The 14,316-nt window shown below is 44.1% G+C and overlaps 1 protein-coding gene across 1 annotated transcript; it reads right to left on the bottom strand.

Moving 5' to 3' along the window:
- Positions 1 to 11,976: 11,976 nt before the first annotated feature.
- On the bottom strand, positions 11,977 to 13,961 carry LOC143926729 (tetraspanin-1-like; the record flags this gene model as incomplete). The annotated part of the gene is given in 4 exon segments (XM_077450753.1): positions 11,977 to 12,618; positions 13,386 to 13,469; positions 13,649 to 13,789; positions 13,867 to 13,961. Coding segments are annotated over 4 exon segments (386 nt in total), but the record flags the coding sequence as incomplete, so codon positions are not given.
- Between the last annotated feature and the right edge of the window lie 355 nt (positions 13,962 to 14,316).

Raw genomic sequence — 14,316 nt, 5'->3', positions numbered from 1 at the left:
GAGATGGGGGGTGTATTGATTGGTGGATATTGGTATATATGGAGATGGGGGGGTGTATTGATTGGTGGATATTGGTATATATGGAGATGGGGGGTGTATTGATTGGTGGATATTGGTATATATGGAGATGGGGGGTGTATTGATTGGTGGATATTGGTTTATATCGAGATGGGGGGGTGTATTGATTGGTGGATATTGGTTTATATGGAGATCGGGGGGGTGTATTGATTGGTGGATATTGGTTTATATGGAGATTGGGGGGTGTATTGATTGGTGGATATTGGTTTATATGGAGATGGGGGGGGGGGTGTATTGCTTGGTGGATATTGGTTTATATGGAGATGGGGGGGTGTATTGATTGGTGGATATTGGTTTATATGGAGATGGGGGGGTGTATTGATTGGTGGATATTGGTTTATATGGAGATGGGGGTGTATTGATTGGTGGATATTGGTTGATATGGAGATGGGGGGGGGGTGTATTGATTGGTAAATATTGGTTTATATGGAGATGGGGGGTGTATTGATTGGTGGATATTGGTTTATATGGAGATGGGGGGTGTATTGATTGGTGGATATTGGTATATATGGAGATGGGGGGGGGGTGTATTGATTGGTGGATATTGGTATATATGGAGATGGGGGGTGTATTGATTGGTGGATATTGGTATATATGGAGATGGGGGGGGGGGTGTATTGCTTGGTGGATATTGGTTTATATGGAGATGGGGGGGTGTATTGATTGGTGGATATTGGTTTATATGGAGATGGGGGGGTGTATTGATTGGTGGATATTGGTTTATATGGAGATGGGGGTGTATTGATTGGTGGATATTGGTTGATATGGAGATGGGGGGGGGTGTATTGATTGGTAAATATTGGTTTATATGGAGATGGGGGGTGTATTGATTGGTGGATATTGGTTTATATGGAGATGGGGGGTGTATTGATTGGTGGATATTGGTATATATGGAGATGGGGGGGGGGTGTATTGATTGGTGGATATTGGTATATATGGAGATGGGGGGTGTATTGATTGGTGGATATTGGTATATATGGAGATGGGGGGGTGTATTGATTGGTGGATATTGGTATATATGGAGATGGGGGGTGTATTGATTGGTGGATATTGGTATATATGGAGATGGGGGGTGTATTGATTGGTGGATATTGGTTTATATCGAGATGGGGGGGTGTATTGATTGGTGGATATTGGTTTATATGGAGATCGGGGGGGTGTATTGATTGGTGGATATTGGTTTATATGGAGATTGGGGGGTGTATTGATTGGTGGATATTGGTTTATATGGAGATGGGGGGGGGTGTATTGCTTGGTGGATATTGGTTTATATGGAGATGGGGGGGTGTATTGATTGGTGGATATTGGTTTATATGGAGATGGGGGGGTGTATTGATTGGTGGATATTGGTTTATATGGAGATGGGGGTGTATTGATTGGTGGATATTGGTTGATATGGAGATGGGGGGGGGGGTGTATTGATTGGTAAATATTGGTTTATATGGAGATGGGGGGGTGTATTGATTGGTGGATATTGATTTATATGGAGATCGGGGTTGGTGTATTGATTGGTGGATATTGGTTTATATGGAGATCGGGGGTTTATTGATTGGTGGATATTGGAAGAGGTGAAGCTGTTATAGCTGCAAAGGGCGGGCCAACTCAATATTGAACCCTCCGGACTAAGACGGGGATGACATTAACGTTCATGCGTGTGGAAAGGCCGGCGTCCCAATACTTTGGTAATATAATGTATATACATATATACTTTATATGCAGGAACTAGAGAAGTAGAAATGGCCTTAACACCTGAAACAAAAAATATAAAAGCATAACAAATAGGGTATACTGTTGGTAAATAAATATACTATAAACACACAGTGACTAATAATAGGATATACCATTGATAACAAGCCAATGGTCTATAAGACACTCCATAGGCGAGTATTGTTCATGGTCTTACCCAGAATGTGACGGCAGCTCAGCATAGCAGGCAATGAATTTATTCCTCCTTGTGTCCCAGATAAGGAACAAACCTTACAAACAGGAACCACTGCAAACCTGGCTAAACCTTTAACTGTCCTGAGTTGTTATCTACCTTTTCCGGGCATTGGAGGTTTTGCATGGTGGGTTGATTGGTTCACCCTTTATCTCGAAGGAGGTTCCAATGATCAGTGGTGGAAGGATTACCCACTCAGTCTGAATATTAATAGTCCCCATCCAAACTATGATGGTGATGTTTAGAAGTTGGGTGCGGGAAGATGATAAATGAGGAGAATCCCAGGGGAACTCTCTTTCCCCTGGGACTCTCCTCCTGGGAGGGAGCAATGTGTGAAGACTTCTTCGCAGTGTGTCATGTGCCCCGAGAACCAGGTTAGAGCTAGAGATGCCTGAATGGAGCTGGGCTAAACAGGCTCCCACCTGAAGGGGGCAACAGAGGAACCAGGTCGATGTTGCCACCTGGACCTAGGATGAGGGATCTTTGCTCGGGGGCTTTGGGATTTGTGTCTGTTTATAGAGGGACAGAGGTCAGATCTTGGTGAGAGGAAACACGGTGACCGTTCGCGGAGGCTCACAGATTAATCCAGCCATCCTCTGTCCATCAGCATTTTTTTTCAGAGGTTCCTATTTGTGTTTTTGGGTATCCTGCACCCCCTGAACCCCCTCTTTGGTATAAGATACGGGAGCCTGACTATTGTCAGAGGTTTGTTGAGGAGCTGCTGGATCCAGGTACAGGCAGGTGGCCACTTGTCAAGTGGGAGAAGCCAAGAATTACCAGTAACCCTCCCCTTCCTGGAGAGTCATCATCATATAAATGTCCTTGTTCAGGCACTTTGTGTTGTAGGGTGACAACACTTTGTACTGTCTCCTACAATCTCTTGCCTGTAGATCATGTTGTCACATGATCTCCAAAAGGAAACTACAAACTGCTGTGCTTATGCACATTACCCTGGAAAGAAGGCTTTACCAGCACCAAAGTCAAGTCATCTCTAGGGGCCCAGGCAATTAAGCTGTGGCCCCTAAAGCTGCTGGTCTTCCCTCAGGGGAAGGAAGAGATCTATGGGCTACCTCAGTGGAAGGAAGAGATTCCTGAGGAAGAAGAGGAGAAGAAGCCACTAGATCTCCCCTTCACCTAAGAAAAGGAGATATGTAGACTTCCTTCGGGTAAGGGGGAGATGTATGGGCTTCATCAGGGGAAGGGGGAGATGTATGGGCTTCATCAGGGGAAGGGGGAGATGTATGGGCTCCCTCAGGGAAAGAGGAAGATCTATGGGCTTCTTCAAGGAACGGATGAGATCTACGGGCTTCTGCAAGTGAAGGGGTAGAGTTGTGGGCTTATTCAGATGAAGAGGGATATCTACTGGCTTCCCCAGGTGAAGGAGGAGATGTATGGGCTTCCTTGGGGAAAGGGGATATCTATGGGCTTTCTCAGATGAAGGGGAAGATCTATGGGTGTCTTCAGGGGTAGGGGAGATCCCTGAGGAAGAAAAGAAGGTGTGAGAACTGCAAAAAATGGCATAAGACCCTAGAGATGGGAGCATGACTATTGTCAGTGGGAGGAATGGTGCCCCATCATTGATGTTAGTGGAAGGAATAGAGCCCCATCATTGATGTTAGTGGAAGGAATAGTGCCCTATCATTGATGTCACTGGAAGGAGTAGTGCCCCATCATTGGTGTTAGTGGAAGGAATAGTGCCCCATCATTGGTATCAGTGAAAGGAATACTGCCCCATCATTGATGTTAGTGGAAGGAATAGAGCCCCATCATTGATGTTAGTGGAAGGAATAGAGCCCCATCATTGATGTTAGTGGAAGGAATAGGGCCCCATCATTGATGTCAGTGGAAGGAATAGGGCCCCATCACTGATGTAAGGGGAAGGAATAGTGCCCCATCATTGGTGTCAGTGGAAGGAATAGTGCCCCATCATTGATGTCACTGGAAGGAATAGTGCCCCATCATTGGTGTCAGTGGAAGGAATAGGGCGTCATCATTGGTGTCAGTGGGAGCAATAGTGCCCCATCATTGGTCTCAGTGGGAGGAATAGTGCTCTATCATTGGTATCAGTGGAAGGAATAATACCTCATCATCGGTATCAGTGGAAGGGATAGTGCCCTACCATTGAGGTCAGTGAAAGGAATAGTGCCCCATCGTTGGTGTCAGTGGAAGGAATAGGGCCCCACCATTGGTGTCAGTGGAAGGAATAGTGTCCCATCACTGTTGTCAGTGGAATAAATAGTGCCCCATCATTGAGGTCAGTGGAAGGAATGGCGCCCCATCATTGGTGTCAGTGGGAGAAATTTTACCCCAAGATAAAGATAAAGCTAGATAAAGGCAAGCAAAGGGCCGCATCTGCACCCCAGGCCACAGTTTGGGGACCTCTGGTTTAGGAGGTTCCAGTAATCACTATGGGAAGGACAGTCACCGAGTTATATATATTGTCTGACCCAACCAATGGCTGAGGTCTTTGTTCAGAAGTATTGTTCAGCCTTCGTTCCGAGGACAATAAAGGATTATAATGGGTGTGGCGCTGCTCTATTATATGTGTTCTTATTTAAGTGCTATTGCTTATATTCACTTGATTGCAATAAAAAGCTTTGTGACCTTTATGAATATGTGTAAATCATTCCATCAAAATAAAGTGAGCAGTGCTAATGCTACTCGATAATCCTTAGAAATATAAACATATGTATCATATAAATATTGTATATATATATATATATATATATATATATATATAAAGTTGTGCTCATAAGTTTATATACCCCGGCGGAATTTATGATTTCTTGGCCATTTTTCAGACAATATGAATGACACAAAAACTTTTCTATCACTCATGGTCAGTGTTTGGCTGAAGCCATTTATTATCAATCATCTGTGTTTACTCTTTGATATCATAATCACAACAGAAACCACCCAAATGACCCCGATCAAAAGTTTACATACCCCAGTTCTTAATACTGTGTATTGCCCCCTTTACCATCAATGACAGGTTGAAGTCTTTTGTGATATTTGTGGATGAGGCTCTTTATCTTCTCAGACGGTAAAGCTGCCCGTTCCTCTCCAGTTCCTGTAAATTCTTGGGCCGTCCTCCATGAACGGCACGCTTGGGATCTCCCCAGAGGGTCTCAATGATATTGAGGTCAGGAGACTGAGATGACCACTCCAGAACCTTCACTTTATTCTGCTGTAGCCAATGATGGGTGGACTTGGCCTTGTGTTTTGGATCATTGTCATGTTGGAATGTCCAAGTATGTCCCATGGCGTATTGTAAGCAGGATACTTTGTGGCATTTGTGTAGTAATGTCTTTCTTCTGGAGACTCGGCCATGCAGCCCATCTTTCATCAAGTTGCCTCCTTATTGTGCCTCTTGAAACAGCCACACCACATGTTTTCAGAGAGTCCCGTATTTCACCTGAAGTTATTTGTGGGTTTTTCTTTGCATCCTGAACAATTTTCCTGGCAGTTGTGGCTGAAATTTTAGTTGGTCTACCTGACCGTGGTTTGGTTTCAACAGAACCCCTCATTTTCCACATCTTGATTAGAGTTTGAACACTGCTGATTGGCATTCTCAATTCCTTGGATATCTTTTTATATCCCTTTCGTGTTTTATACAGTTCAACCACCTTTTCCCACAGATCCTTTGACAATTCTTTTGCTTTCTCCATGACTCAGAATCCAGAAACGTCAGCATTTGTTGTACCAGTGTTACCCCGGCCTCATACACACACACACACACTAATTAAACACAAACAGATCACAGGTGAGGACGGTCACCTTTAATAGCCATTCAAACCCCTTTGTGTCAACTTCTGTGCATGTTATCAGGCCCAAATCACCGGGGTGTGTAAACTTTTGATCAGGGTCATTTGGGTAGTTTCTGTTGTGATTATGTTTTTGTGTTGTCATTCATAGTCTCTGAAAAACGGCCAAGAAATCATAAAGTCTGCCAGGGTATGTAAACTTATGAGCACGATAATTATAAGTTTTTGATAAGGATTATTGAGTAGCATTAGCACTGGTCACTTTTGTAGCGCCGGCTCCTGAAGAGCACACGCTATATGTTTTGAATTTAACCACTTGCAGACCGGACCAATTTGCTGGTCAAAGACCAGACCACTTTTTGCGATTCGGCACTGCGTCGCTTTAACTGACAATTGCGCGGTCGTGCGACGTGGCTCCCAAACAAACTTGACGTCCTTTTTTTCCCACAAATAGAGCTTTCTTTTGGTGGTATTTGATCACCCCTGCGGATTTTTTTTTTTTGCGCTATAAACAAAAATAGAGCGACAATTTTGAAAAAAACGCATTATTTTTTACTTTTTGTTAATATAAATATCCCCCAAAAATATATAAAAAACATTTTTTTCCCTCAGTTTAGGCCGATACGTATTCTTCTACATATTTTTGGTAAAAAAATCGCAATAAGCGATTATTGATTGGTTTGCGCAAAAGTTATAGCGTTTACAAAATAGGGATAGTTTTATAGCATTTTTATTAATAATTTTTTATTATTTTTTTTTTACTAGTAATGGCGGCGATCAGTGATTTTTATTGTGACTGCGACATTGTGGGGGACCCATCGGACATTTTTGGGACCATTGTCATTTATACAGTAATCACTGCTATATAAATGCAGTGATTCCTGTGTAAATGACACTGGCAGTGAAAGGGTTAACCAGTGGGTGGAAGTGTAGGGGTTAAGTGTTCCTAGGGGTGTGTTACTAACTGTGGGGGGGTTGGGCTTTCATTTAGTGTACACTGATCTCTGCTCCAATCACATGGAGCAGGGATCAGCGTCACTAGTTGCTAGGCAGAATGGAGAAATGTTGTTTACACAACATTTCCTCCATTCGGCTGCTCCGTGAGACGATCGCGGGGATGCCCGTGGCGATCGAGTCCGCAGGTCCCGCGACTGGACTCACGGGGGTCCCGACCAGCGCGGGAGCGCGCCGCCGGCGGCGCGCTCCCGATGGCAGGGCGGCATCGAATATTGGACGTACCTGTACGCCAATATGCCTGCCCGTGCCATTCTGTTGACGTACATCGTCGTGCGCTGGTCGGGAAGTGGTTAAGTTACACCTAAACTGCAGTTTGGTTTGGGTATAATTGTTCCAAATTTTGACCTTATGACCTCAGCATCAGTCTGACCGGGCTATAGGGTGTTCAGCCTGGCCATAGGGGGCACTGTCTCTTCTGGCAGGCATAGAACCACAGTCTGGTTGGGTGCTTTAAGGTTACTTTCTCTCGGAGCCCGTCCACTGAGAGTGGATGTCACGTGGTTCGGGGATCCGGTCCAGAAGTACGTTCTGACGCCATGGTCCTGGTCCTCCTGACCAGCCCCCAGGAAGGCTATGGCTTGGGGTGTGGATCCACCCGACTTTGTGTCTCGGGGCTGGCTAGCCCGAGGCAAGGAAACTAAAAAAAGGATTCCGAGGTGGTCCGTTGCCATCTCCGGACGTGGAGAGGCCCAGCAACTTCGTAGCTATCCAGGGGAGGACTCTTCAGAAGAAGGCCACGTACGGGTTGGCGTCTTAGCAAGAGCCTGGTGAGGCTGAGGGACCTAAGTGAATCCAATCTTGTGGGTATCGCCGAACCGCCTGAAAGATACTGGTACCACACGAATGTTCTACAAATTCTAGTTTCCTACATGTTCTAAAACAACGTCTGTGGCAGAGACTTGTTCCTGAGTAGGGATGAGCCGAACACCCCCCGGTTCGGTTCACACCAGAACCTTCGAACGGACCCCAAATTCGTACGAACGTTAGAACCCCATTGAAGTCTATGGGACTCGAACGTTCGAAATGAAAAGTGTTAATTTTAACAGCCAATATGCAAGATATTGTCCTAAAAAGGGTTTGGGGACCTGGCTCCTGCCCCAGGGGACATGGGTCAATGCAAAAAAAACTTTTAAAAATGGCCGTTTTGGCGGGAGCACTGATTTTAATGACGATTAAAGTGAAAAAAAAAAAAAAAAGGAAATATTCCTTTAAATATGGTGCTTGGGGGGTGTCTGTAGTATGCCTGTGAAGTGCCACGTGTTTCCCGTGTTTAGAACAGTCCCTGCACAAAATGACATTAAACGGAAATAACACCATTTAAAACTGCTTGCGGTTTTAATGTTATATCTGGTTCCTGTAATGTGGATGAAAATCATTGAGAAAAATGGCATGGGTAGCCCTCCCTGCCCATTACCAGCCTATTTGGGTCTTGTACGCATATTAAGGGGAACCCCGTACCCATATTAAAAAAAGGAAATGCGTGTGGCCCCCACGCCCTATATACTCAGAACAGCAGTATACAAGCGGTGCAAACAAGACAGGGACTGTGTAGGTTTGTTGTGTTAAGTTGAATCTGTTTGTAATTTTCAACTGGTACATTTTTAAAGTGTAGCTCCAGTCAAAAAAACTATTTTTAAGCTTTTTGGAAAACATAGGGAAGGGTTATCACCCCTGTATAATTTGTTTTGCCGTCCGTCTTTTTCAGAGCACGCAGACAGCACGCACAATCTCCTACCGCTGACTGCAAGCTCTATTTAAAACGAGCAAGATAGTTAGCTATATAGATGGATATAGCGGTGTATACTGCGTTCAGAGCACGCAGACAGCACGCACAATGTCCTAATACTGACTGACAGCTCTATTATAAAAGATAGATATATAGGTGGATATAGCGGTGTATACTGCGGTCAGGGCACGCAGACAACAACCACTACAGAAGAGTAAGATCGAAAAATCGGCCGATAACGATCGGTGTGTACTGTGTTGAAGGTACACAGAACACCCACTAACTGCTACAGACGCCAACACACTACACAAGGCCGCCGCGCTGGCGGCTTTATATAGTGTGGGGTGTGTACTACACAGCCTGAGCTATGATTGGCCACAGGAATCCTGCCTGTGGCCAATCATGGCTCTCCTCGCTGCCGGCGCTGTGATTGGCCAAGCATGTGGGGTCCCAGTGCATGCTTGGCCAATCATGAGCCAGCAATGCACGGCGCCATCGCAGTGCATTGTGGGCCGTGAGCGCCACACGAATTTGGTGCGAACGGCCCATAACGTTCGGAATTCGCCGAACGGGTGAACAGCCGATGTTCGAGTCGAACACGAAGCTCATCCCTATTCCTGAGTAAGCACCTTGTTGGTTTCTAGGGCTTGTGAGAGGGACTGTCCAACTAGAGTGGACATCCAGTTGTGAATGGCTGTTCTCTGGATAAAGTAAGCAAGTCCTTCATTATTGACTTTGACACTAAGAGTACCTGGACTTTCCTCCTAACCCTCTGATCCTATTTTAAGAGACTGTTGGTTAATTATGTTTTTGCAAATAAAAATCCCTTTAAGCAGATCTGTCGTCAGTCTCTAAACTTTCTGTGCCATCTACCATGGGAAACCCCTAGACGCAAATCGAGGTGAAGAAGGTAACGGTAAGCCCAATCAAACCAGCAGCTCATTCGGGGGGGTCAGTGCTACACTTTATTTTGATGGAATGATTTTGGACCAGGCATTAATTTCAGCCCTAGCACCCTGGCGGTGTGTTTGTTTCACACCAAGCAGATATGTGAGTCTTACTGGAATTACTATTTTATCCTCCCTGTATGTATATTCTTTCTTTTCCAATTTTTGTCTATGAATGCTTGATTTTGATACTTTTTTTTTTTTTTAGGAAGAAAGAATTTGATACACTTACCTCTTCCTCATAGATGTATCATTCACCCACCCCTGATGATTGGATAGAGCCCATGAAACGCGTCGGTTTCACTTAGATGCAACGCACACACACATACTCACATGGTCTTGAATCCAGGCAATACTGTGGATTATAGCTGTTGTATTACAGTGATTACAATAATATTGTCCTCAATAATAACATCTTCTATTCATGCGTTTAACATGTAAATGATATGGATACATGATTTGTTAATGTGCCACCATTGCATGTATTGTCTGCTATGTACCTACTACTCAATTATGGCAAACAAATAAATACTTGCTAGCGTTTTCATTTTGACTCCTTCGATTAGCTACAATATACACACCTCATTTAAAGTCCTGACCCTCTTTCTTTATGTACCCTATTAGGGACGGAGATGCACGTTATCATGAGTCTCATGCAAAGACCCAAAAAACCCTCTATTGCATGGTCTGCATGCTGGGGTGTTTAATCTGGAAGGAGAGGATCTAAAGGACGTCTGCCTGGAAGACGCATCCAAAAGGAATCTTTTTGTTGGGAGAGTCATGGAGGAGCTGGGCAGAAGTCATTGCTGGGCATTTAGGAAGGATTATTCACCTACCTACCAGTTCACCAACAGGCAGATTCATCGGAAAGATCCACTTCTACTCAAGGAAGACCGACTACCACCACTACTACTACTGGGTCATAGATCTGCTGAGACGCTCTCACAGGGCCACAAAATTACCAAGACATGGCTCTTAAGGGCCCGCTACTTGTATTTTGTGCTCTTTCCAGGTTTCCTACATCCTAAACTCTTCCTCCTAGAATAGGGTTCCTCAATAAAAAGAAGGGGGGGGGGGGCAGTGTTGTTGACCAGTGCCCAAATTATCTTCCCACCATACACCAAGAACCATTGACAGAAAGCCAGATCAGAGAAGAAGGAGAAGAAGGAGAAGGAGAAGACCTTTTTTTTTCTGGATCGGATGTTCGGGGGGCAGGAGCATCTTGGCTGGGGTGGACTGGAGAAAGGGACCCGCTTTGTGTAGGCGATAGGAGCCTCTGCCCAGTCCCTGTCGCCAGGTGTGAAATGTCTGTTGACAAAGGATTCATTGGTTTAGTAAAATGCTTAATGCGATTGTAGCCGTATTAGTGCAATTGCGACAGAGAAAAATTGAGTACTGTCCGTGATATTTTTTATTTGCACTAACATACAATTTTCAGGACAAGCTTTTGGGGTATGTCCTCTTCTTAAAAGGTCCAAGCAGTACTCATACTGAGTAAAAATTGTATGTTAGTGCAAATCAAAAAAGTATCACGGACAGTACTCAATTTTTCTCTTTAGTAAAATGAGAAGTTATCTTCCTGGTGTGACCAATTGTTCTCCACCGAAGCATGGGTGGTCAACCTGTGACCCTCCAGCTGTTGTGAAACGACAAATATCCATCATGCCTCCGTCTTTGGGAGTCGTGCTTGTAACTGGCAGCCCAGCAATGCCTCACGGGACTTGCAGTTCTGCAGCAGTTGGAGGGCCATCAGGTTGAGCACCCATGCTCGGACGAGTGAAGAAATGTGATCAGCACACCAAGTATCCCTCAAAAAAAGGGTCCAAAGCTTTATTCACATGGTCACGTTGCGGAGCCACGCAGGGTCACTTCGTCAGGCAAGTGACCAAATAGTCACTTGCCTGATGAAGAGGCACTGTATGGCTCTGAAACGTTGCCGTGTGTGCACTGCGTGACCATCTGAATAAAGCTTTGGACCCTTTTGGAGGAACCCTTGGTGTGCTCATGACGTTTCTTCACCGATTATCTACAGCAGTGATTCTCAACCAGGGTTCCTCCAGAGGTTGTAGGGGTTCCTTCAGCATTGGGCAATTTCTGCCTCTCAGATAAGTTCCCACCGACACCATTGATCTTTTTAGCGATCTGTAAGGAGGTAATTCTTCCCAATGACCATCACTCCAATGTATCATGAGTTGTAGATCTAATTTTTTTAGCAGGGGTTCCCCCCCCCCCCCCCGAGACCAGAGAACCATTTCAAGGGTTGAGAAAGGCTGATCTACAGTTTCCAGCCAGTGGTCATTACCACAGCCATCCCCCCCCAGAACGGGTGCGTGGGGAATATTGCATTTTGACATGCTGGGTTGAGGGTGCCAGGCACAGGGGTCACTCATCACCTTCTCTCATGGCCGGCAATGACAAATAACTGCCATTGTTCAGGGCTTTTAGCAGCTTTTTTCTGAACTATAGAACCAACATTATGATTTTCTACTCAAGAAGCAGAGAGACTATAGAGAAAAGACCAGCTTTATTATTATACACACACATCCTTCATATTAGATCCACGTCACATTCCTCTAAAAAAAATTATGAGATATTAAATAAATTCACAATACAAAACAGAGTTAAATCACATTCTGTCTTTTGGCACCAAGACTAAAGAGAAAAAAAAAAAAAAAAAAAAAAAAAAAAAAAAAAAAATGTGCCAACACAATCATACGTGGGCGCTCCGGGAAAAGAGGGGTGGGGTGTTTGTAGGAAAGAAAAAAAAAAAGGTTTCTCCCAACCTTGTTGATGGAGAATATTTTTTATAATACACAAAAAAAAAAAAAAAAATATATATATATATATAATATATTATATAATATATTATATAATTTTTCCCGATGAAATTCCATTAGTTGAAAAATAAAACGCGTTCATAGCAAAGAATCGCGGTGTAATTATAATGGAGCGCCTTTCGTAAAGTGCAATTAGAAGGCCGCACCGGGCCCAACGTAGTCATATCGTATTGGCGCCAATCCTCATCTTGAAATGTCATTTACATAAAAAAAAAACCCGCATAGACTTGGCTGCCCTCAGCCGCTACTGGATGGAGCCGTGCTTGTCTATCTTGCAGTACAGGTACATGGACACCACCATGGCTGCCAGCTAAAAAAGAGAAACAAAACACACATTAGACTCCTCATACCGAGACTTGGACTCCACCCAACTCCAAACTAGGCATTCAGCTCAGAGGAATCACTTTACATTTAATGCAACCCACATATATATATATATATATATATATATATATATATATATAAATAAATGTGTATGCCAAAGCCCTCCAATCAGAATCCTGCAGAGGACGGGGCAGATGACTTGTGTGTGGCCCCGAGCTGCAGAGAGAGAGAGTCTTGTGAGCCCTTTCGGCGACCACGTAGTCTTTCGCTCCTGCTGCAGGACTCAAAGTCTACAAATCTTCCCAGAGAAGGCACACGGTGTGCAAACATTAAGGCCTTAGGGGCCTGGATACACAACATGGCCACCTGCAGGCAAGTTGGGCAACACCCTAGTAAAGCAAATTCTTCAAATTTTTTTTTTTTTTTTTTTTTAAATTATATATATATATATATATATAAATAGGATGACATACCCAATCTGGACAATGAGCAATCACTCCCTTTTATAGAAGGGGAAAAAAAAAAAAAAAAAAGAAGAAAAAAAAAAAAAAAAAAAAAAAAAAAAAAAAGAAGAAGGGTAGTGGAAACCACAGTCAGGTTTGTGTGTGGACATCTCCCTCAGCTTCAGCAGAGGTACATCTCCCAACTGGAGTCAAATAAAAGTCTAACTACCTCGTTCCCACCCAAAAACTGGATACAAATAAATAATAAAAACCCACACACACACACACACACACACGTGTGACCACTTACCTCCAAGGCGGCGATTCCAGCTGCAACGCCTCCAACGATGGCTGCGTTCTTCTTCAACAAATCCAAAATCTGACTGAAACAACCCTGAGGTGAGAAGACAAAGTTTGTTGTGAAAGGGCCCTCTATGGAGAGGAGAAGAGATAGGTCTACCCAAATACCAGAAGTTCAGTCATTACATGTACTGGGAAGAAAAAGATGAGTTACATTTCATTTGGGTCAGAGTGACCCCTTCATGGAGACGAGAAAATGGTGGCGGATCTCACCTTAACTCCAGAGTTGAAGGCGATAGCGCTCGTACAGGTGGTGGCATTGTTGCAGCATTGTTGCGGGTAAGTTCCGTTGTTATGGTTATAATAGTAGGAATTGTCGAAGTCGGTGTAGTTGTTGAGCCCACAACACTTCAACTGGAAAGGAAAGCAAAGTGAGCCAGTGTGAACATTACACAGAGAGGGGGCAAAATGCGTGCACCCGCGCCTCTTACCGTCGCCATTGTGTTGTTCCAACTGGAAGTGACATCCGGCTTGCTCCCGTACTCGGTCTTCAGAACTGGAGTCAGGACAGATGTCAGGAAACTTTCTGCCTGGAGAAGAGAAGCGTGATCCGTTAGGAGAGAGAAGAAAAAAAAAAAAAAAAAAAAAAAAAAAAAAGAAGAAAGAAAGAGCGAGCAAGAGCGAGCAAGAGCGAAAGAAAGAAAAAAGAGAAAAAGAAAGAGCGAAAAAGAAACAAAGAGAAAAGAAAGAAAGAGAATTGCACTTCATTTCAGGGGGAGATCAGCCAATCAAGACACCAAAAATCACTAATGATCCCATTACCAGTTTTACAATTCCCTCCAACTCTCTAAAATCCACAAGCAAGATGCATTTACTAAAAATATAGATGTGTGCGTCTCCCTCCCAATTCCTGCGGCATTCGTCACTTAACATCCCTAACC

The sequence above is a fragment of the Lithobates pipiens genome, unplaced genomic scaffold, assembly GCF_037356315.1.
Source record: "Lithobates pipiens isolate NorthernLeopardFrog02 unplaced genomic scaffold, aLitPip1_a1.2 Scaffold_23, whole genome shotgun sequence".
NCBI lineage: Eukaryota > Metazoa > Chordata > Amphibia > Anura > Ranidae > Lithobates > Lithobates pipiens.
Note: the sequence above shows the minus strand (reverse complement) of the source record. Positions and strands in the feature narration are given on the sequence as shown.